Source organism: Tenrec ecaudatus, chromosome 4 (genome assembly GCF_050624435.1).
Source record: "Tenrec ecaudatus isolate mTenEca1 chromosome 4, mTenEca1.hap1, whole genome shotgun sequence".
Taxonomy (NCBI): Eukaryota; Metazoa; Chordata; class Mammalia; order Afrosoricida; family Tenrecidae; genus Tenrec; species Tenrec ecaudatus.
Genome location: NC_134533.1, coordinates 70484754 through 70506552, shown reverse-complemented (window position 1 = coordinate 70506552; position 21799 = coordinate 70484754). Strand labels below are relative to the sequence as shown.

Below are 21799 nucleotides of genomic sequence, written 5' to 3'. Positions count from 1 at the left end.
TCTTGGAGGGTGGCAGTGGGTCAGACCTTGCTTCTTACATGTGTGTGAGTGAGACCAGGGCCTGCCCACCCCAGCCCTCTGCCCACCCAGCTCCCCAGACAGAGTCCAGGATGCTTGTCCACTTCTGTTGGCTGAGTGGTTCACACGGCCCAGAGTCAACCAGGTCTGTCTTGCTTCCTTGGGAGGGGTCCCAGGGCCATCGCCCCTCTCCCTGCTGTCTCCCAGGTTCCTTAGCAACCTGTACGTATAGCAGTTTAGTGTGTAGACTGCGCTGGTCAGCATGGTCTGCAGTTTGAAACCACCAGCAGCACCGCAGGAGAAAGACCGGGCTTTCTAACCCTGTAAACAGTTACAGTCACCAGACACCCATCGGAGGCTGCTATGAGTCAGCATTGACTTGGCGGCAGTGAGTTTCAGAGTATGGAGCAGGCTGGGGTTGCAGGCTAAAGCACAGGATGCCGGTCCAGGGTCTCTGAATGAGGGGCCACCCTCCTCCCTGAGCGCTCTTATCTTTCCTTCAGAACTCAGTTCCAAGGCTCCCTCCCCAAAGCTCTCATCTCCACTCCTCCCCTGCCTTGGGGACTGCTTGGCCTGGAGCAGATGCCCCCCCCCTCCCCGTATTGTTGTGAGTAGTTGAGCATGCTTCCCCCAGCTCCCTGGTGAGCACTAGGCACAGGCCTCAACTGTGGACCTCGGAGAAGGGGTTTAGTCCTTAGCTACTGTGACATTTAGGGGAGCTCTGGTTGCACAGTGGGTGATGCCTGAGGCTAGCCATTTGCGCCCCCGGGGAGAGCCTGCTCCTACAAAGATCATGGGCCTTGGGAAGCCTCGGGAGCGGTTGTACCTGTCCTATATGAGGTCGCTATGAGTCCGGCTGCATGTGCTGATGGTGGTGGTGCAGGTGAGCTCGTGGGGGCTGCGGTGACTTCCCCTGAGCTCTCTTCATGGCTTGGAGCTGGAGGGCCTTCTGCTGCCTGGAGCTCAGGGGCAGGCATGATGGTTGCCCAGGCCCCAGGCATTCTGCCTCCAACGGCTCTGCCACCCTGCTGTGCCACTTGGCGGTGAGTTTCTGCAGCAGCTTCCGTGGCCGCTGGCGGAACTTCTTCTGGGTGAAGTAGAAGAGGATCGGGTCCAGCACACTGTTGACGCTGGCCAAGGGCCGGGTGCCCTTGTAGGCGGCGGCAAACGTCTCCAGCATGGGGCAGGAGACCCCGGGGGTGGAGCGCACGGCCAGGTAGGCTGTCTTGGTGACGTGGAAAGGCAGGAAACTGATGGCGAAGGTGACTGCCACCACTATCACCATGCGAGCTGCCTTGGTGCGCCGCTCCTGGGCCACGGGCCCTTCCGGTCCGCCCTGGCGGCACAGGTGGTGGGCCAGGCTGTGGTAGCAGGCCAGCAGGGCAGTGAAGGGCAGCAGGAATCCAATGACGGTGAGAGCCATGCCATAGGGCATGTAGTGGGTGGCCAGGGCAGGAGGGCTCAGGTCATAGCAGACAGTGCGGTTCCGCTGGATACCTGTGGTGGCAAAGAGAGCCGTGGGCAGGCACTCGGTGGTTACAACCAGCCACACAGCCCCACACACCAGCCAGGCCACCCGGCGGCCCCCACGCTTGTGCCACAAGGCCAGAGGGTGGCAGATGCCCAGGTAGCGCTGGAAGCTGATGCAGGTGAGGAAGAGGATGCTGCCGTGCAGGTTGGCGTAGAAGAGGAAGCGGACCAGGCGGCAGGCGAAGTCGCCGAAGGGCCAGTAGTCCCCTTGGGCATAGTTGTAGATGAGCAGGGGCAGGGAGCAGGCGTAGAGCAGGTCGGCCAGTGCCAGGTTCAGGGTGTACACCGCCGTGCGGGTCAGATGCCGGCGGGACATGCAAATCTGGGCGATGACGCAGGCGTTGAGCGGCAGGCCGGCTGCCAGCACCACCGAGTACACGGGCGGCAGGATGATGTGCTTGAAGCGTTCTTTGTAGGTGCAGGTGGTTGGGGGCAGGTTCAGGGGCTGGCCCGTGCCGTTGTACAACTCCATGGCTCCCGCACCTCAGCCTTCCTACTCGCGGAGACAGGGGGCGCAACACATCACCGTTAGTGCGTGCCCGCCAACCATCAACAGGCCCCCAACCCTCCTTGGGCGCTGATCTCCTTATCGGAACCAGCCGGATACTCACCACACACCCCGAGCCCCGCACGGCCCTCACTTTGAGGAAACCTGGAAAGCAAGACAACACCAGCTTAGGAAGGAGAAACCCAGCTGGCCTTCTTTTTCCAGTTCTTCCCAGGGAGTGGGGGCTGCGGGACTTGGGGGTGAACTCTTGCCCTGGTACTTCTCGGGGTGCAACCTTGGGCTCACTCACTTCCACTCAGGGACTCTACAGGACAGGGAGACCTGCCCTTGCGGCTTTCCCAGACTGTGACTCTGTACCGGGGCAGAGAGCCTCGTCTTTCTCCTGAGGAGCGGCTGGGGGTTTCGAGCTGCTTGGAGATGGCAGCCCAACCTATAACCACTACCCCACCAGAGCCCCAACTTCCTTGGGCTAGTCGTCTATTTCTATCTATCTATCATCTATCTATCGGAATGATACCCTCCCTCTCAGGATTAGAAACCCTAAAGCTCACTGGACTCTGGGTTCAGATATTGTGGCTGCAGTGGGCCTGCCTATCTCCGCCTGATGGTCTAGGAACCCCTGAAAAGAAGTGCTGGGTTAGCTGTTCCTTTGTGTCTGAGAGCCCAGCCCAGGGCCCAGCTATCCAACATGAGCAGAATGCCCGTGCCCCATGAGTAGACCAAGTGCAGCACCCACCTCCTCTGTCTGGACCCCCCCTCTCAAAGCCATGTTCCTTCTTTTGGCTGCAGCCTCCTTACCTGTGAAATGGAGACAGGAGGGGAGCTGGGAGTTTGTTCCCGGTCAAGGCTTGTCCACCTGACTTCTGGCTTAAAGGCTGGGCTGGCAGAGCTACTGAAGCAACAGCACCTTCTGGTGGTAAGAATGAAAATAGCTTCCCGGAAGGCAAATGGGTCAGGGAGCACCAATGAAATCCATCTCTTACTTCATGATGAGGCCAGCCAAGGCTTTCCCACGGTGAGTTAGAACCCGATCCAGAGCTAGACACCAATCACTTGACTCAAAGGAGACAGTTTGGTGTAGCTCACAGGGTTTGGAGGTTACAAACACAGCCTGGGTTCCAATTCCGACTTCCCCACTTGCTTGCACCCATGCTGTAGGAAACTCGGGCTTGTCACTTGCTTTCTCCGGGCCTCAGTCCTTATCAGTAAAATGTGCCACGGGCCTGACATGCAGTAGGTGCTCAATAAACAAGTCAAGTGCGAACTGCTGATGGGAATATACTTTGTCAGCAGGGACCTGCAGAGCTTAAAACAAAAACAAAAAACAACCTATATTAAGGCAAAATGTAACTCCCCAAACGAATTCCTTCAACTCAGTTTGATTTTGAGGAAAGTAGCAAATTCTGGGCAAACAGAGAATGGCATTCGTTTTCTTTAGTTGGCAGCCACGTCTCACAACACAGGGTCTTTCACCATCAGAGCTGCTCTGTGGATTTCAGCCATGTGCTCTAGGTGCTGGGTGCCCAGCACGACTCCCTCCCCAGTCTAGCTAGGAAGCCAAAGTGGTACGGGAAAGCCTAGGTCCATTCATTCATGCCTCTGTCCTTCTGTTTTCACATTCCAAGCATTTTCAGAGTACTCACTGCTGGCTGGATGCCCGAGGGCATGGTATGCTGATGGAGATGATAAAGATGATGGAGATGATAGAGATGACAAAGATGGAGATGGAGATGATGGAGATGATAGAGATGATGGAGATGGAGATGCCAGTATGAGGGGAGACCAGAGCAGGCAGGAGGACAGAGGGGACTCTTCAGAGGGAGGCTGAAGGCTGAAGCAGGGCATGGGACTGAGGATGATTTCCATGGCAGCGAGGGGTGGGGAGGAAGGTGGAGAGGAGGCCAGTCTGCCTGTGCTGCAAGCTATGGTGAGGCGGAGGGAAGGGGTGAAGAAGGGTGCTGGACTGGTCGCCTGACCTCCTCAGACCTCTCCTCCTGGGAGAGCCGCCTGCCTCAGGCACCCTGATGTTCCAGCTGTTTTTTGTCCCTCACTCTCTTACAAGGAGGTAGGGCATCTCAGGAGCCCTGCCCCTACACTAGGTCTGCCTTCTGTGGGCCTGGGAGGGTGAGCTGTCCTCCCGGTTCCTGGCAGGGACTGGCCTGGCCCCAGCCTCAGGCAGCCACACTGACAGGCTTCCCTCAGCCTGGCACATGTGTCACCTGCTCTTAGACCCTAAGCCCTGGAACAGCTCCCAGCCCAGTCTCTTCCTGGCTTCCCACCAGGTGAAGCTGTACTCCCTTCTGCAGAGCCTGCTCTTTGGAGAGACGCCTGAACCCCTCTCCTGACATGCAAGGCTCTGTCAAGCCCTGCCGCCTCGTTTAAAACACCCAGCACCGCTCCACACTCCCCTCACTCCTGCCTTACCTCTCCCCTCACCCTGCCTGCCAGACACTCAGACTGACACAGCCGTCCAGGCTCCCTCTTCTGGGCCCCCACCTTGACCGCTCCCTTCATGCCAGGTGGTATCGAACACATCTCCGTGTGTCAACACCCGAACCATCCATCGAAGCTTACATCCCGAGTGGCTTTTGAACATCTTTGATCCCCAGCTGGATGAAGGCCCTTCCTCTGCCCTCCCAAGTTCTGTGACTCTCCTCCCCCTCCCCCTTACTGTACTCTCAGGGACTCCAGAGGACCGGGCAGACCTCCTCGGCTTCCTGAGGCGCTCAGTCTCTACGGAGCAGACAGCCTATCCTTTCCCCCTGTAGAGCCACTGGCCAGTTCCAGACTTTGGGGGAGCAGCCCACTGCTTAGCATCCTCTAGGCCCTCTGATTCTGTCTACCCCCTCTAGGTCAACGCTGTCAACCCAAAGTCACAGTTCCTTGTGTCCAGCTGGTTTTCGATCTCCTCCCCCCACAAGAACCCGTGGCCTCCGACACACGGACACTTACATGCAGCGTTCTGTCCTCACAGCACCGGGTGCCCCCCAGGGCACTGGGGACAGGTAAGGCCAGATGTGGGTCCCTGCTCCCCTGACCACCTACTCGACGGGAACCCTCTGCCTGGACGGCAGCTTTTTCTGCTTCCTGGACGGCTTGTCAGTGCCTGAAATAGCCCCCGTGGGGGTGGCCACCTCCCTGCACCCCCAGGGCCAAGGCCCAGAGGAAGGAAACTGGCCTGAGGAGCATGGAGGCGGAGAACAAGGCCTCCTTCCCGCAACTCTCTCCCACCCAACGGGAAGCGGGGTGAGGGAGTGGAGAGAGGTGGAGACGGACCAGGGGCCATGGGCAAGGCCAGCCACACACCTTCCTGTCTCCTTAGCCCTGTGTCATTCTTCTCATCTGCCAGATGGGAGCATTCATCTTCCAGCCACCTCGGCCGTCATCCCCACTCCCTTCATCCAGAAGCCCATCCGAGGATGAGCCCATCTATCCCGGCCTCTGTGCAGGGGTCTGCTTATCTGGCCACCATCTCCTGCCCGCCGCTTCCTCCCTCGCTTTCCTGGACATTTCCTAAGCACTGACTACATGCCATCCGATCCTCTCACATGCCTTCATTGAGCCATCGCTATCCTCCACAAGGAGCCCTGGTGACAGAGTGGGTCACTAGTTGGGCTGCGAACCACAAGGTCAGCAGTTCAAATCCACCAGTGGCCCTGTGGGAGGAGAAACCTCCCACAGAGATTGGCAAGCTCAGAAACCCACAGTGGCAGTTCTGGTGTGGATGTAGTCGGTGTATGAGAATAGACTCCATGGCAGTGGAGAAGTGTCGTGTATGTGTTGTGGGCACAGAGGCGACGGTCGAGATTCTCGATGCTGGTGCCACACGCTCCCCGCAGGTGCCTCTTCACCACCAGGCCAGGGTACAGAGCTGATGGGAAGACCAGAGGAGGAGCTGTCCAGAGGCGGCCAGCTCCAGTACTCTCAGAGCAACCAGGGAGGCCTGAAGGAGGCCACGGACGTGAGGGCAGGATGGCGCGGAGAAAGCGCCCAAGGCCCAAGGCCTCCTTTCAACCTTTGCCCTGCTCACTGCCTGACTCTCCACCAGCTCCTCCTCGCCTCTGCTCTCAGGGGCGGTGCAAACCAAAACCTAAAAAAACAAACTCACTCCCATCAAGTCGACACTGACTCACAGCGACCCTGTGGGACAGGGCAGAGTGGCCCCTGTGAGTTTCTGAGTCTGTAGCTCTCTATGGAAGTAGAAAGCCCTGACTGTCTCCAACGGAGCAGCTGCTGGTTTCCCACTGCCCGCCTGACAGTAGCCCACTGTGTAACTAGTCCACCACCAGGCTCATTACTAGCTGAAGACCTCTTAAAACCACTGAGCTCACCAGCCAGCCCATCTCCAGGGCAGGTGGATACAGCACTTGGGTTGGACGGAAAGGTTGGAGCAAACAGATTTCCGGCATGGGTCCACCTGATAAACACTGGGCGGCCAGCCAGCTGTCCCCTGATGGAGGCCCCATTGCTAATTCAGGTCTCTGCTAAGAATGCATGCGTGTTGGTTAAGAGTGGGCCTCCCTGGTCTGATGGGAGCTGTGCTGGGGGGAAAGGGTCCTGGGAGTGCTGACAGGTAAGCCTGGGACTGCCAACCAGGAGGCTGGCCGTGCAAACCCACCAGCCACTCTGCAGGAGAGAGATGCTGTCTGCTTCCGTCAGAATGGTTTTGGGGGTTGTTGGCATCAGGAGAGCAGGGAGCGTCAGCCAGCCTTCAGACCAGCAGCTGGCCCTTTGCAGGGTGCTCAGGAGCTCTCGTGTGTGTCCCAGGAATGAGAGGAGGGCTCGGGTCAGACACCCATGTGGCCTGTCACCTTGGGAAATACCAAGCCATCTTCACCATGTCCCCCTAAGAGGACCCGTAGATCTGGACTTAGATCCTTGTCCCACCCTCTTGTCCCCACCACAGCACCTCAGTGGACAGAGATGGCTCCCGGCTCCCACTTCACAGAGAAAGAAAGAGACAGCGGGTAGCTGACCCCTAGCTCTCATGGCTCTCTCCAGGGGTTCAAGGACATTCAGGACTTCTGGACTCCTGGCCTGGCACCTCCGCAGCCAAACGAGTAGCCAGTCTTTTGATTCTTTGTCCTATCAGCTCAGTCTGGCCTCTCAGGGCCTCTTGACTACTGCAGGATTTCAGATTTCGGAAATCCCTGTTCTCACAAGTTGGTGGCTGTGCCTGCTGAGCCTGGGCCTGGGAGAGGGATGCTGGGAAGGTCTATGTGCTGGGGGAGGGCTTCTGGAGGAGGTGCATCTGCGGCAGTGCCTGGGCACATAATAGAGTGAAGGGGTAGGGGGTGGGCAATGTGAGCAGAGGCAGGAAGTAGGGAATGAAGAACAAATATTATAGCCAGAGCATGAGATGAATTGCGAAAGAGGGGGCCCATGGGAAGCCCGAGGGGGGCTAGCTTCTTATAAGACCCCCAAAGCAGATCTCAGGTGCCACTAACCGGCTCCCAAACCTGCTAGGGTTCCTTGGCCCAGTTCCAGCTTCCCCAACAGGCTGCCCTGGTCCTGCACACATGCTGATCCTACTCTCCCTGGAAGACAGTTTCCTTTTTTTCTTAAAGAAGGATGATCTCGGGTGTCCAGCAGGTAGGGCAGTGTGAGATGTCAAGGAAAACATGTAAAGTACCCTGGCACACAATAGGTGTTAGCTAATCAACTCCAGACCCTGCCCGCCAAACACCACCACTCAGGCCTCTCTCAACCTCCAGTGGTCTCCATCAGTCTCTGGGCCCTTCGCCCCGGGGCCTTGGTGGGTAGAAATGATTCTCCCCACAGGTAAGAAAAGGAAGGCGCAGTGAGGGCCAGGAGTAGCCCAAGGTGTTCCAACACAGTCATTACCACTTGAAGACCTTTCCCATGACTCTCCAAAGCCCATGCTTATAGGCTCAAATGAGGGAATTTCCGGGCAAGTATCTTGCCTGCACTAAGGGCCTGTGGCCATCGGGTGGCACCAATGGACAGGCAAGCTGTCTGCTGCCTGTCCAGCCTGGTACTGGAGGGCAGCAGCCTCAGTGCTGGGCTCCCAGCTTCCTTTCTCCTGACCCATTCCCCAGGCCTTTCTCCCACTTCAACATCAAGATTCGGCCCCTTCCAGATAGCCTTCCCTACCTCCAAGGCTCAAGCTCTTGTTCTCAGATCTTCACCCTGGCCGCGGGGACTCACAGGAGCATCTGGGAGGGGTCACAGGGCCAGTGGCTGAGCCCTTTGGATCAGAAGTAGAGGTTCTGGTGCTAGCCAGCCTCCGGCGATCTCAAAACAGCAGCAAAACTAAAGAAACTAAACTTGCTGCCTGGCCCTGTGGGTTTCAGAAGTTGAAAATCTTCATGAGAGCAGAATACCTCGTCTTTCTCTTGTGGAGCAGCCGGTAGGCTTGAACTACTGACCTTTCATTAGCAGCCCAACAGGTGGCCCACTACACCACCATGGACAAAAAGCACCAGAGTCCTGCACCTCATGGAGGGAACAGCCAGGTCCCTGTCCTGCATGGGGTCAGTTTAGGAGCAGGAGTAATTCAGTGTAGGAGCAATTCAGTGTAGACATCAGGAAGAACTGACAAGCCTTGACACTTCTTGGACAGCTTGCATCCTATAGCTGTGGAACCCCTCCCCTGAGGCCCTCATATTGGAAGGGGATGCGGAGTATTGATGGCCAGCGACAGGAGCTAGAAGCCTGAGTCATCTTGGCCATCCAGCCAAGGCGGGAACCAGCTCAGACCAGGCTGGACGTGGGAAGAGGGCTCCTAATCTTGGTCTGCTGGGAAATAAAGGTCTGGAAAGCCCTGGCCCCTGGCCCACGAGCTTAGTGTCACAGGCACAGGATGACAGGGGTCAGGACCTGGCTTCCTTCCACTGACGAGTCACAGACTGGGATCCACCACAGCCTTGCTGTGTGCCTCGAGCAAGTCACTGACCTTCTCTGCGCCTCAGTCTCCACCTGGTAACCAGGTCCACCTGACAGAGTCACGATGTTCTCTGTGTTCCAGTCACACAGCCCAGCCCCGGCGCCGCACAGCATCCTGAAGGAGTCCACACATGGGGGCTGTCTGAGGCCAGATGCCTCCCTGGGCCCAGGGGACTGTGGGCAGAGCCAACTGCCCTGAAAAACTCTCAGTCTCTGATTGAGCCTGCTTTCTCTTCTCTTTTTTTGCTTCCTTGTCTCACTTCCCACTCAACAGAAATGAAAGCTAAAACTGAAATAACCATTTTGAGTGTGAGGAAGGGGAAGGTGTGGCTTTGGGGGGAATTCATGGACCAGCGCTGCCTCCTTTGTTTTCCTTCTGGCCTCTCCAAGTGGAGTAAAACACCCCTTGAACCCTTGCTGCATCCCTTGAACCCTTGCTGCCTGCCGGGCCCCAGCTCACAGGACCCCATCATCACCCAGATCAATACGCTTTCATGAGCACCGGCTCTGAAGCAAGCTACACACAGCATGCTCTGCATGCAGCCTTTCACTTATTCTGCACAATTCCGACCCCACTTTTTGAATGAGGAAACTGAGGCTCAGCAAAGCGAGCAAGAGATTGCCTCTTTGGAAATATGAATAGTGAACCCTGAGTGTCTTGGTGGGTGCAAGGCTGAGAGGTTCCAGAGTTGGTTCTGGGCTGAACAAATGTGGGGAGAGAGGGTCCAGAGGCCTAGAGGTCAGCACTACCACAGCTTCCCCTGGTGAGCAGAGGGGTACTCCCACCATCTCTGCTTCTCATGTCTATATCTTAGGGTCACCCAGGCTCTGTGAGATTATCCCCAGAGCCTTCCAACGAATTCCTTTCTCCCAAGAGCTGGAGTCCTAGTCGATAGACGTGGTTAACATCCTCAGCTGTTAACTGAAGGGTTGGAGATCTGAGTATAATTCAAGGTGCTTCTAAAGAAAGGCCTGGCAATCTACTTCTGAACAACCAGTCATTAAGAACTTTGGGCCTCCGACTTCTATTCTTCCACCTATGGGGTCGCCATAAGTTGGAATCCACTTGATGCTAACTGATAGCAAGCCCCTGGGGCTACAGTGAGAGGATCTCTGTTCCTCGCCTGGACTCCCAAGCTGTCCTGTTTGTTCATTTCCCTGTGACAGCGACGAGTTTGCATCACGGCTCTCCCTCCTGGAAAGAACATGCTGTTCAGCTGCAAGGAGTGTGGTTGGCTGGTGGCCTTCAAGGCTCAGGCCCCAGTCTGCTGGGGAAGTGATGGCCCAGGCCCAGCAGGCCCTCCTGTCCTGTGGGGGCTCATTGCTCCACCCCTCTGCCGTTTCTTCCCACTCAGCTCCAGATTCCATCTCTCATGAGGTTAGCCTTATCCCTGTTTTCTATCTCCAGACTCCCTCTTTCTCCTCTTGGCATCTTGAGGACCTGGGGTCTGTGACCTAGACCTGCCAGTGAGAGCAGATGGGTGTCCCAGTCCCATAACTGGCTTATGGGTGGACTGGTGACCTTGGCTGACTCTCTTGGAGTCAGTCCTAGGACTTTTGCTGGGATGTTGGGAAGGAGATAGGCTTCCCACTGTGTTTGTGAAAGTGGGAGGAAGTGTGACTGAAGCTGCTTGAGCTGCTGGACTCAGAGACACTATGTGCTAAGCACTGTCCTAGGCCTTGGAGATGCCCCCACCAGGGAGGAGCAAGTCCAAATGAAGAGAGGGGTGGCAGAGTGAGAGACAGGTTCCTGAGAGCATCACTTAGATCCTGGATGCAGCTGTGCCTGAAGCTTAACTCACCAGTGGACTTAGAACCTGTAGACCTTAGAGAGAGAAAAGACATGTGCTAAAATTCAAGAACTCAGATGTGCGTTGAAAGAACATGCTGGCAAAATGAATGAAAAATTAGAAAATGCAACTTCAAAAAATGCAAAAGGCAAACAATAAATTATTAAAACCTGACAGCATCGTGAAAGAACAAAGCAACAAGATAAATTATTGGAATCAAGAATCTGTGATTTTGAAGATGAATCTCTGCAGAACAAAATAAAAGAAGACCAACCTATAACTCCCCCCCCCCAAAAAAGAAGAAAAAACAAATAATGCCCCCTCCCCCACTATCATGATCCCAATTCTACCTTACATATCAGGCTGGACCAGAGGATGTATGTACACTGGCACAGATAGGAACTGGAAACACAGGGAATCCAGGACAGATGAATCCCTCAGGATCAGTGGTGAGAGTGGCGATATAGGGAGGGTGGAGGGAAGGTGAGGGAGAAAGGGGGAACAGATGATAAGTTCTAAATATAACCTCCTCCCTGGGGGGCGGACAGTGGAGAAGTGGGTGAGGGAGATGTCAGATGGTGTAAGATATGATAAAATAATAATTTATAAATTATCAAGGGTTCAGGGGGAGGGGGGTGCGGGAGGGAGGGGAAAAAGGAGCTGATATCAAGGGCTCAATTAGAAAGCAGGTGTTTTGAGAATGATGATGGCAACATATGTACGAATGTGCTGGACACAAGTGATGTATGCATGGATTGTGAAAGGAGTTGTATGAGCCCCTAATAAAATGATTTTTTTTAAAGACGAATAATGGGGCAGTATCAAAAGGAACAGCATGCTCCTGATGAATGTCCCAGAACAGAAAGAAGAAACAACTACTGAGAAAATAGTTGATGAGACATTAAGGGAGAACTCCCCTGACATCGTGCTGAAAGCTGCTCAGAAAAACAAACAAAACCCCCAAACCCCAATTACACACAAAAGCCAAGCTATCGGGTAAGTTCATATTTTTCCACTGAAACCATTCTGTCAAGGAAATGGAATGATATATTGAAAAATACTGAAAGAAAAAGACTGCCAACCAAGAATTCTATATCCAGCAAAACTACCCCTCAAATATGAGAGAGGAAAAAAAACCATGCACATACGAGGAAAAAGCTAACAGAATTTATAAAAGCATGATCACCTTTAAAAAATATTAAAGGGAATTCTATAGACACAAAATCTATAACAACAACAGACAGCAACCTAAAAGTAGTTTTTAAAATTATTATGGAAGAAACATTCCACTGAAGTAATACTCAAAGTGAAACAGAAGCAAATAAAATTTCAAAAGTAATCATAAACAAATAAATAAGAGCATAGGGAATAGAGCAGACAATAAATACTCAAACGGAGGAAATAGTGAACCATTCACAATATACAATAAACCATTTTGAAATTAGAAAGAAAACCACCAAATAACCTGCAAAGAAAAAAAAATACATCAACAAAACAAGGTGAAAACCATATATGCAAGAAAAATAATAAAATAAAAACAAAAGAGCAAAGTGAGTAATAAGAAGGTAACGAAAACAACAGGTACACAACACAAGACCATCATCAAAACAAAAACTAGGAACAACACAAAAATAAAAAAAATTACATCCACAAAACCATAGTTATCAAAAACAACACTGATTGTGAATGGGCTGAATTCACCAGTTAAAGACTAACAGAATGAAAAAAAAAAAATCAAACCTACATGCTGCTTAAAAAAATCGCACTTCAGGTATAAGATAAACAGAATAAAAATCAAAGAATTAAAAATAATATATCAAGCTAACAGCAATCAAAAGAAAGCAAGAGTAGCAATATTAATTTCAGACAAAATAGACTTGAAAGTTAATGACATAATGAGAGACGAAGAAGGCATATAATGATGAAAGTTTCAATTGACAGGAAATCATAGCCATAATCAACATATATGTGCCAAATGAAAGATCATCAAAATATATTAATCAAATTCTTATAGAAATGAGGAGACAAGTAGATCATAATATAATTCTAGGAGACTTCAATACATCACTCTCAACTTAAGATATATTAATTAAAAAAATCAACAAAGATACAAAAATATTTAACCCAATCAACTGGATTTCACATAAATATAGAACATTTCACCCATCACAAATTCATTTCACTTTCTTCTCTAGCATCCATGGAAACTATTCTAGAATAGATCATATTTTAGGCCATAAAGCAAGCATTAGTAAAATTAAAAACATTGAGGTAATAAATACTATATTTTTAGATCATAATGCTGTAAAATTAGAAATCAGCCATAGATCAGAGGGTGGAGGGAGGGTGTGGTAGAGAGGGGGAACAGATTGCATATAACCCTCTACCTGGGGGATGGACAACAGAAAAGTGGGTGAAGGGAGATGTTGGACAGTGTAAGATATGACAAAATAATAATAATTTATAAATTATCAAGGGTTCATCAGGGAGGGGGAGTGGAGAGGGAAGGGAAAAATGAGGAGCTGATGCCAAGGGCTCAAGTAGAGAGCAAATGTTTTGAGAATGATGAGGGAAACATGTACAAAAGTGCTTGACACAATGGATGTATGTGTGGATTGTGATGAGTTGTACAAGCGCCCAATAAAATAATTTAATTATGAAAAAAAAAGAAATCAACCATAGAATGGTAAACTCCAAAAGCACAAATACATGGAAATTGAATAGCACTTTATTTAAGAACCACTGGGTAATTGAAGAAATATAGAACATAATCAAAATATTCCTTGGAACAAATGAGAATGAAAATACAACATATTAAAACCTTTGAGATATGTCAAACAGTACTCAGAGGGTAGTTTGTAGCAATTCAAGGGGTACCCAACCCCCCCCCCCCAAAACCAGAATTTTTCCCTCAAAGCTATGCATTTAATTTTTTTACTTATGCAAATATATTTATATATGAGGATGGGGAAATAGATCTATGTGCCTATATTTATAGGTTTAGTATTAAGGTAGCAGAAGGGCATTGGGCCTCCACTCAAGTACTCCCTCAATGCAAGAATACTTTTTTCTATTAAATTGGCATTCTATGATGCTCACCTTCCTGACACAACTGCGGAAGACAAAGTGGGTCCATAAGCAAATGTGGTGAAGGAAACTGATGGTGCCCAGCTATCAAAAGGTGTAGCATCTGGGGTTTTAAAGGCTTGAAGGTAAACAGCAGCCATCTAGCTCAGAAGCAACAAAGCCCACATGGAAGAAGCACACCAACCTGTGCGATCACGAGGTGTCGAAGGGATCAGGTATAAGCATCATCAGAACAAAAAATCTTACAATAATGAATGAAGAGGGAAGTGCAGAGTATAGATCCAAAGCCTATTTGTCGGCTACTGGAGATCCCCTTCCAGAGAGGTCTAGGGGAGATCCCCTTCCAGAGAGGTCTAGGGGAGGAGATGAGTCAGTCAGGGTGCGATGTAGCACCGATGAAGAATACAGCTTTCCTCCAGTTCTTAAATGTTTCCTATCCCCCCACCCCCACTATCATGATCCGAATTCCACCTTGCAAGTCTGGCTAGACCAGAGGAAGTACACTGGTGCAGATAGGAGCTGGAGGCACAGGGAATCCAGGGCAGATGATCCCTTCAGGACCAGGAGATTGAGTGGCAATACTGGGAGGGTAGAGGGTGAGTGGGTTGGAAAGAGGAACTGATTACAAGGATCTACATGTGACCTCCTCCCTGGGGGACGGACAACAGAAAAGGGGGTGAAGGGAGACGTCGGACAGGGCAAGATATAACAAAATAATAATTTATAAATTAGCAAGGGCTCATGAGGGAGTGGGGAGTGGGGAGGGAGGAAAAAAAAAAGAGCTGATGCCAAGGACTTGAGTAGAAAGCAAATGTTTTGAGAATGATGAGGGCAATGAATGTACAGATGTGCTTTACACAATTGATGTATGTATGGATTGTGATAAGAGTTGTATGAGCCCCTAATAAAACATTTTTTTAAAAAGAAAACAAAAAACAAAACAGCATTATCATCTTCAAAGTACTCTCTAATACACTTAATACATTTGTGAAGTCTATGATTCCATTCTTGGAAACATTTTTCAAACTCATCTGTTTGGATAGCTGACAGCACCACCTTCATTTTTTCCTTCACTTCTTGTATGTCCTCAGATCACTGTCCTTTTCTGTCCCTCTGCAGTCATGGAAACAAAAAGAAGTCACACAGAGGGAGGTCAGGTGAACAAGGTGTGTGGGGTAAGAGAGGCATGCTGCTTTTGCCCAAAACTGGCACACTGAGATAGCTGCTTGAGTAGGTAGGTGCATTGTTGTGGTAGCAAAACTAGTCTCCAGTTTGCCACAAATCAGACCTTTTTTGGTCACACATTGTTATGCGATCTTTTCAGAACCTTTAAACCGAAAGCTTTATTAAAAGTCTGACTTAGTGGAATGAACTCCAAATATACTATCCCCCTCACATAAAAACAAAAAGAACAAATGACCAACCACATGGAAGAAGCACACCAACCTGTGTGATCATGAGGTGTTAACAGGACCAGGTATCAGGTATCAAAAGATCCCAAATAAACAACTATATTGATGTGAACGAGGAGGTTTGGAGTGGGAACCCAAAGCCCATTTGTAGACCATTGGATATCCCCCCATAGAAGGAAGGGATGATTCAACCAAGGTTCAGTATAGCACCTATGGAACACATATAACTCCTCTAATTCCTGAATACTTCTCCTTCCTCCCCATCACCATAACCCAGTTCTATCTTACAAATCTGGCTAGACTGAGGACTCACATTGGTACAGATAGGAGCTCTGGACACATGGCATTCAGGACAGATAAACCCCTCAGGACCAGTAGTGGGCATAACAATATCATGAGGGGAGGCGGATGGTTGGGGAGCGGGAAGGGGGATAAAGGAGGAACCCATCACAAGGTTAGATATTTAAGCCTCCCTGCCCTGAAGGGGATGAATAAACAGAAATGTGGGTGAAGGGAGACAACAGACAGTGTAAGAGATGAAATAATAATAGCTAATTGAAAAGGATTCATTAGGGTGGGAGGGTGGGGAGGAAGGGGTAAAAAGAGGAGCCTATACCAAGTGCTCAAGTAGAAAAAGTTTTGGAAATGATGGCAATATATGTACAAATATGCTTGATACAATAGGAATGTCAAAAGAGCTGTAAGAGCCCCTAATAAAATGATTTTAAAAACACAAAACAACAAATGAGTATCATCTTGATCTTTGATTTCACATGATGAGCTTTTTTGGGTGAGGTGATGATGGCGTCTTCCACTGGCTTGGTTGATGTTTGCTTTCAGGATTGTAAGAATAGCACCATGTCTCTTCACCAGTAATGACCTTGGGGGAAAAGTCTGGGTCACTTTGGAGCTGTTCTTTCAAAGCACAGCATGTTTCCACTGAATGCTCTATTTCCTGGTCAGTCAGAACTTGAGGCACAAATTTCACAGCGAGCCTTTGTATTCCCAAATCTGTTAAAATTTGCTGAACCACGCTCCACAATCTTCCAGATAACTTCCCCATCTGTTAAGTGACCCACCGTCAGTCTTTGAGCACACATGCATGAATTTTGTAGACATATTTGTCTGGGAAGTTGACGGATGTCCAGAATGAGGTTTTTCATCAATCGATATTTCACCTTTTTTGGAATGAGAAAACCACTGGTACACTTGAGTTTTTCCCATAGCGCTGTCTTTGTAAGCTGTGTTCAATATCTCAACAGTTTCTGTGGCATTTTTTTCCGAGTAGGAAACAAAATTTCACAGCTCAAGCTGTTCTCTTACATCAGTCATCACAAAAACCGAGGTTGGAACGAAACTACTTTTATGAAAAATTCACTGTGACCAGAGAGAACCGTCCCAGGTGACACCACTGCATGCACTAACTCAGTGTGAGTTCCTCAAGGCTCACCTAGTGGGAAAAATGCACACTACGAAAGCTCTGCCCAGCGGAGCTATTTTCCCATTTCTTTTTTTTTTTTGGGGGGGGGTACCCTCGCATATCTGCACACATCAGTTAAACAAATGCCTTAACACAAAATACCTTAACACAGTAAAACAAATACCTTAACACAAAATAACTACAAGAACTGGGGGAAATGCAATAAAGCAAACCATCAGATACTAGAAGAAAAGAAATAAAAAGATTAGGGCAGAAATAAGTGAATCAGAAAATTTAAAAAAGAACTATAGAAAAATCAATAAGACAAGAAGTTGGTTCTTTAAAAGCATTAATAAAATTGATAAATCACAAGCAAACTTAACAGAAGAAAATAATAGGAAAAAATTCTATGAATGAGAAATGAAATGGATAATATTACAACTGAGCCAAATGAGATAACAAAATGTAACCACACAGCATTATGAAAAATTATATTCCAACAAATTTAGAAATCTAGAAGAAATGGATACATTTCTACAAATGTATTATTTAACTAATTGCCACAGAATGAGGTAGAAAATCTCAACAAGCCTATGACAGGAGAAGAAACAGATCAAGTCATTAAAAACAAACAAATAAAAAAAACCAACCCCCAAAACCTCCCAACATCAGAATGTCTGGGTCCAGATGGTCTCACTGGGAAAGTCTATCAGACATTTAGAGAAGGCTTAATACTGATTTCATATAAATTATTCCACAATATTCAAATTGACAATGCACTATCAAATTCATTTTATGAAGTAAATATAATTCTGATACCTAAACCAGGCAAAGACATCACCAGAATTGAAAATTACAAATTGATATCTCTGGGTATAGATGCCAAGATCTTCAAAAATACTAGTCAATCTACTTCAACTGAGCATCAAAAAAATAATACATCACAATCAAGTGAGATTCATACCAAATATGCAACGATGGTTTTGGTTTACTATTAGAATAATCAATGTGATTCATTACATAAACAAAATAAAGGAGGACCATACAATTGTGTCAATCGATGCAGAAAATACGTTTGATGACATTCAACATCCATTCCTGATGAAAACACTCAACAAATAGGTGTAGAAGGGAAAATTCTCAACATAATAAAAGCCATATATGCAAAATCAATAGCCCGCATCTCACTGAATGGGGAGAAATTGACATAATTTCATTTTCCAAGTAGGCGAGGTTGTCCTTTATCACCACCTTTATTTAATTTTGTTCTGGAAGTTTTAACTGGAGTTATAAGACATCACAAAGAAATTAAAGGTATCCACATAGGCACAGAAGAAGTAAAAATCTCTTTATTTATAGCCAACATAATTCTATATATAGGAGACCCTAAAGATTCACTGAAACAATTGTTTGAACTATTTGAAAAATTAGGTACATACAGAAATAAGTTGGGTTCTTAGATGTTAAGGATGATGATTGCAGAAAAGATATTCAAGGCGCTGCAGTCTCCTCTGAGAAAGCTCACTGAGCGATGTGCTTTGTCACACCAAGCCCTGAGATTTTCCCCGCAGCTACTTCCCTCAGCTAGTCCAGCCTGCCTCTGAGGCCACAGACTGTGGCTGTCCTTGAAACCCCAGGGCTGTCTCAAGACACTGTCCCATGACCACTTGTCACTTGGTTTTCATTCTCACTGGGAAAATGCAGCACTCATGTCCAGGCCCACGACAATAGGTCAGGGAGGCCAGTAAACCAGGCATGTGATCAGGAGGCTGTTTCACACCCTGAAAACAAACCCTTTACTACTTACTCTCCATGTTCCTTCCCTGTCTGGGGCCCTGGGAGAATGGGCTTTTTTTGTCATTTTGAAGGAAGGAGCCTAAAACCCTCCCAAACCAATTTTCAGAGCTGCCTTCCACCCAAGTCCACATTTTCAACCTCCATGCCAGCCAGATGAGACTGGAGCCTCCAATTGTGGCCAGACAGTGTCGGTGGAGCAAGGCCTTGTGGGTCTCTGAAGGGCAGCCTGGGAGGAGGAGACCAAAGCCAGGACCACCCTGGCTCAGTGGGCAACGTGGGAGCCAGGCGGGTGAGCAGGTGCCTGCTGTCCGGCTATGGAGAACACAAAGCAGAGCGCACCTTCTGTCGAGCAACCCTCCCGCTGCACGCATACGCGTTGCTTTTTTCCTCTGGGCTGTCTCGTGCGCCCTAAAATCATAATAGTAGTAGTAATAGCATTCACAATGTTGTGCAACCTCCTCGCTATTTATTTTCATCTCCCAGAACTCATTAAGTGATAACTCCTGATTGCCCTGCCCTCAGTCCCCTGCAAATGGCACTTTCTGCGTGTATGCATTTGTCTCTTCTACATATCCATGTAAGCCGGCCAGACAGTACTGTCCTTCTGTGTCTGACTCATTTCCCCCAGCACTTGTTTTCAGGGTCTGTCTGTTTGTTAGCATAGGTGAGGGCTTCCTCTCTCTCTGTGGCAGAGCGAGGCTTTACTGTTGGGATGTACCACATTCTGTCTATCCATTCACCTGCTGATGGACATTTGGGGACGTTTCTACCTTCTGGCTATTTTGAATATCATTTATCTTTTCACAGAATACCTTACTAATGAAATAGCTCATCCTATGTAACATGTTATACAAGTATAGCCCAGCATTTTAGTTCATAATGAGAAACCATTGTCTTCTAAGCTGTAGCTATAATTTAAGTGTAATGCTTATGAAGTAGTTTGACGTTAGCTCTACCCGGGCAGGGAGTTTTGCTTTAGGCAATGCTACACCTCCAGAGCATAGGATGGTAACTGGCACATAGTAGGTGCTCCAGAAATACTGAGTGAAGGAGGGAGTGGCTGAATTTGCAGTGGCCGTTCTGAAGTGCTACATCGAGGGGACTTAGGGACAGGGCCCTTAAGGTGGGAGTAGGGGACTTGAGTTGAGGATAAGGACCCCTGAGGCTGCAGTAGTTAAGAATTAGGCCGTCATCTGCTAGGTCAGTGGTTTGAAACCACCAGCCTCTTTGATGGAGAAAGATAAACTTTCTACTCCTCTTAAGAGTTACAGTCTGGGAAACTCACAATGGCAGCTCTACCTTGTCCTAAAGGGTCACTGTGGGTTGGAATTGACTAGAGGGCGGTGAGTTTTTGTTGTTGTTTGTTTCAAAAAGCAAGCTGCAGTTGGTAGTCACGTGTTCATCGGGGGCTAGAAATTATGAGGGCACCCAGGTGGTGCAGTGGTTAAGCCCTTGTCTGTTCTCCGAAAGGTTGGCAGTACAAACCCATCAACCATTTTTCCAGGGAGAAGATGGGGCAGTCTGCATCTGCAGATTTCCAGCCTTGGACACCCCCTATGGGGCAGTTCCACTTCGTCCCTATAGGTCTTTATGAACCTATTTGGGTTTAAAGGCCAATAGAGTGTAAACCCAATTAGGCCCCCCTCCCTCCTTTCCGTTGCCTTTATGTCGTTGTGTGCACAAGCATCAGGCTGTGAACCATTCCAGCCAAGGAGAATGAGCAGGATGTGGCCCGGAGGGGCTGGGTGGCCTGTCTCTCTGTCTGCCTTGTCTGTGGTCTCCTCTGGTCGTCTCACCTCTTGACCTTGGTGCCCCACGCTGACCCTGCTCTTCCTATTCTCCTCCCAGAGCCTCCCAGTCTGCACATCCCACGGTCTTCCTCCCTCCCCTTGCCAGGACCTGCACCCCAGAGCCATGGGCTTAGGATTCCTGTGAACACACCCGGCCAATCTGCACCCTGGCTTACAGCATCCTCAGACTGCTAGGTCCTGCTCCGTGGAACCGGAGGACATGTCTTGGGTGAACCCCTGTGGATCCCACAGACCTTCGACTTTTGTCTGTCCTGCTGGTGTTGGCGTCCTTCTTCTAAGCTTTAGCCTGCCTGCCTCAACTCCTCAACCTCAGTGGTCCTCAACTCCTACAGCAGAGGGCAAAGCTCTTTCAGAAGAAGCTCCTTCAACTTCCTGATCACCAGAATAAGCCCTCAAGTTTGTTCCCATCGCTCCATGGCTTTTCCATGGCTTCCTTGACAGGACTCATGGCCCTGGCCGGGTGCTTGTGGGGAACAGAAGGATTTCTCCCAAGTTGTCTCCCCCAAATATATGCCAAACTTAGCTGCTTGCAAATTACTATATATTTGGAGGTAATCAGAAGTAGATCAGGGGTCATTCTCCCTAAGAGCTATCAGCCACCTAGAGCAAGCAGTCACCACTGTTTATCCCACAAGTAGGGCCCACTCCCTTCTGATAAGGAGAGTAGGTGTCTGTTTCCTGGTAGGAGACCCCAGAGAGGTCAAGCCCATCCAAGGGTGACCAAGGTTAGGCCGCCATCATGAATCTGGGGTCCGCCCTTCTTGTCACATGTATACTCCTAGTCCCGCCCCTTCCTATCATGTGTACACCCCCAGCTCATCCCCTTCCTGCCACACTTATGCCCATTGTACAGACCCTTCCTATGATGTGTATGCCTATTGTACTGCCTCTCCCTGTGACGTGTGGTTACCTGTCATCATGCCCCCTAAGTATAGATATAACCCTGGGTTAGCAAGAAAGGGGGTTCTCGAGCCTCCTGTTGGGTTCCTGCCCTACTTCGCCTCGGCCCAACTATGCGCGGACCTGGCTGGTAAGATCATGGCCATCTAGGAGGTGAGCATGCTACTATGAAATGTGTCAATTATTCCAATCTCTCTTCTACCTCTCATGCTCTCGATGACTTTAATATAACCTTTATATATCTCAACCGTACAATTGTGCTTACTGAGCCCATGATTAGTGGTGGGGGGCTGGCACCTCCTCCAACCACAGGTGCTGCCACCTCCGCTAGCTCCTTCTTCTCAGTCCACAAACACCCTCTACTCTGAGGACAATTGCTACCAACTTAGCAAACCTCTTCCTCGACCTCACGTATCTCTCCAGCCGGACCGCCTCTTCTCTTCCCAACCCCGTTACCGAATGTTCTCCACTCCTTCTTTCCCTCACCCTGACTCCTCACTCCCCTACAGATGGGCCTCTGCCCCTCACCAGGCAGGGGCTTTCCTGGGGAGGGCTGGACCCAAGGCCCAGCAGAGCCTTCGGGCCCACCTGCTCCCTCGTGGTTCGTTCATGGCTGATAA

General features: G+C 49.4%; 1 protein-coding gene across 1 annotated transcript; it reads right to left on the bottom strand.

The window, feature by feature from the left end:
- Positions 1-862: 862 nt before the first annotated feature.
- Positions 863-2020, bottom strand: P2RY6 (pyrimidinergic receptor P2Y6). The gene has a single exon (XM_075547780.1). The coding sequence runs from the start codon at positions 2018-2020 to the stop codon at positions 863-865; it is 1158 nt and encodes a 385-aa protein (XP_075403895.1).
- Positions 2021-21799: the final 19779 nt, after the last annotated feature.

Excerpts from the sequence above, each read along its gene's own strand:
- P2RY6 (XM_075547780.1), bottom strand. The coding sequence starts at position 2,020 with ATGGAGTTGTACAACGGCACGGGCCAGCCCCTGAACCTGCCCCCAACC.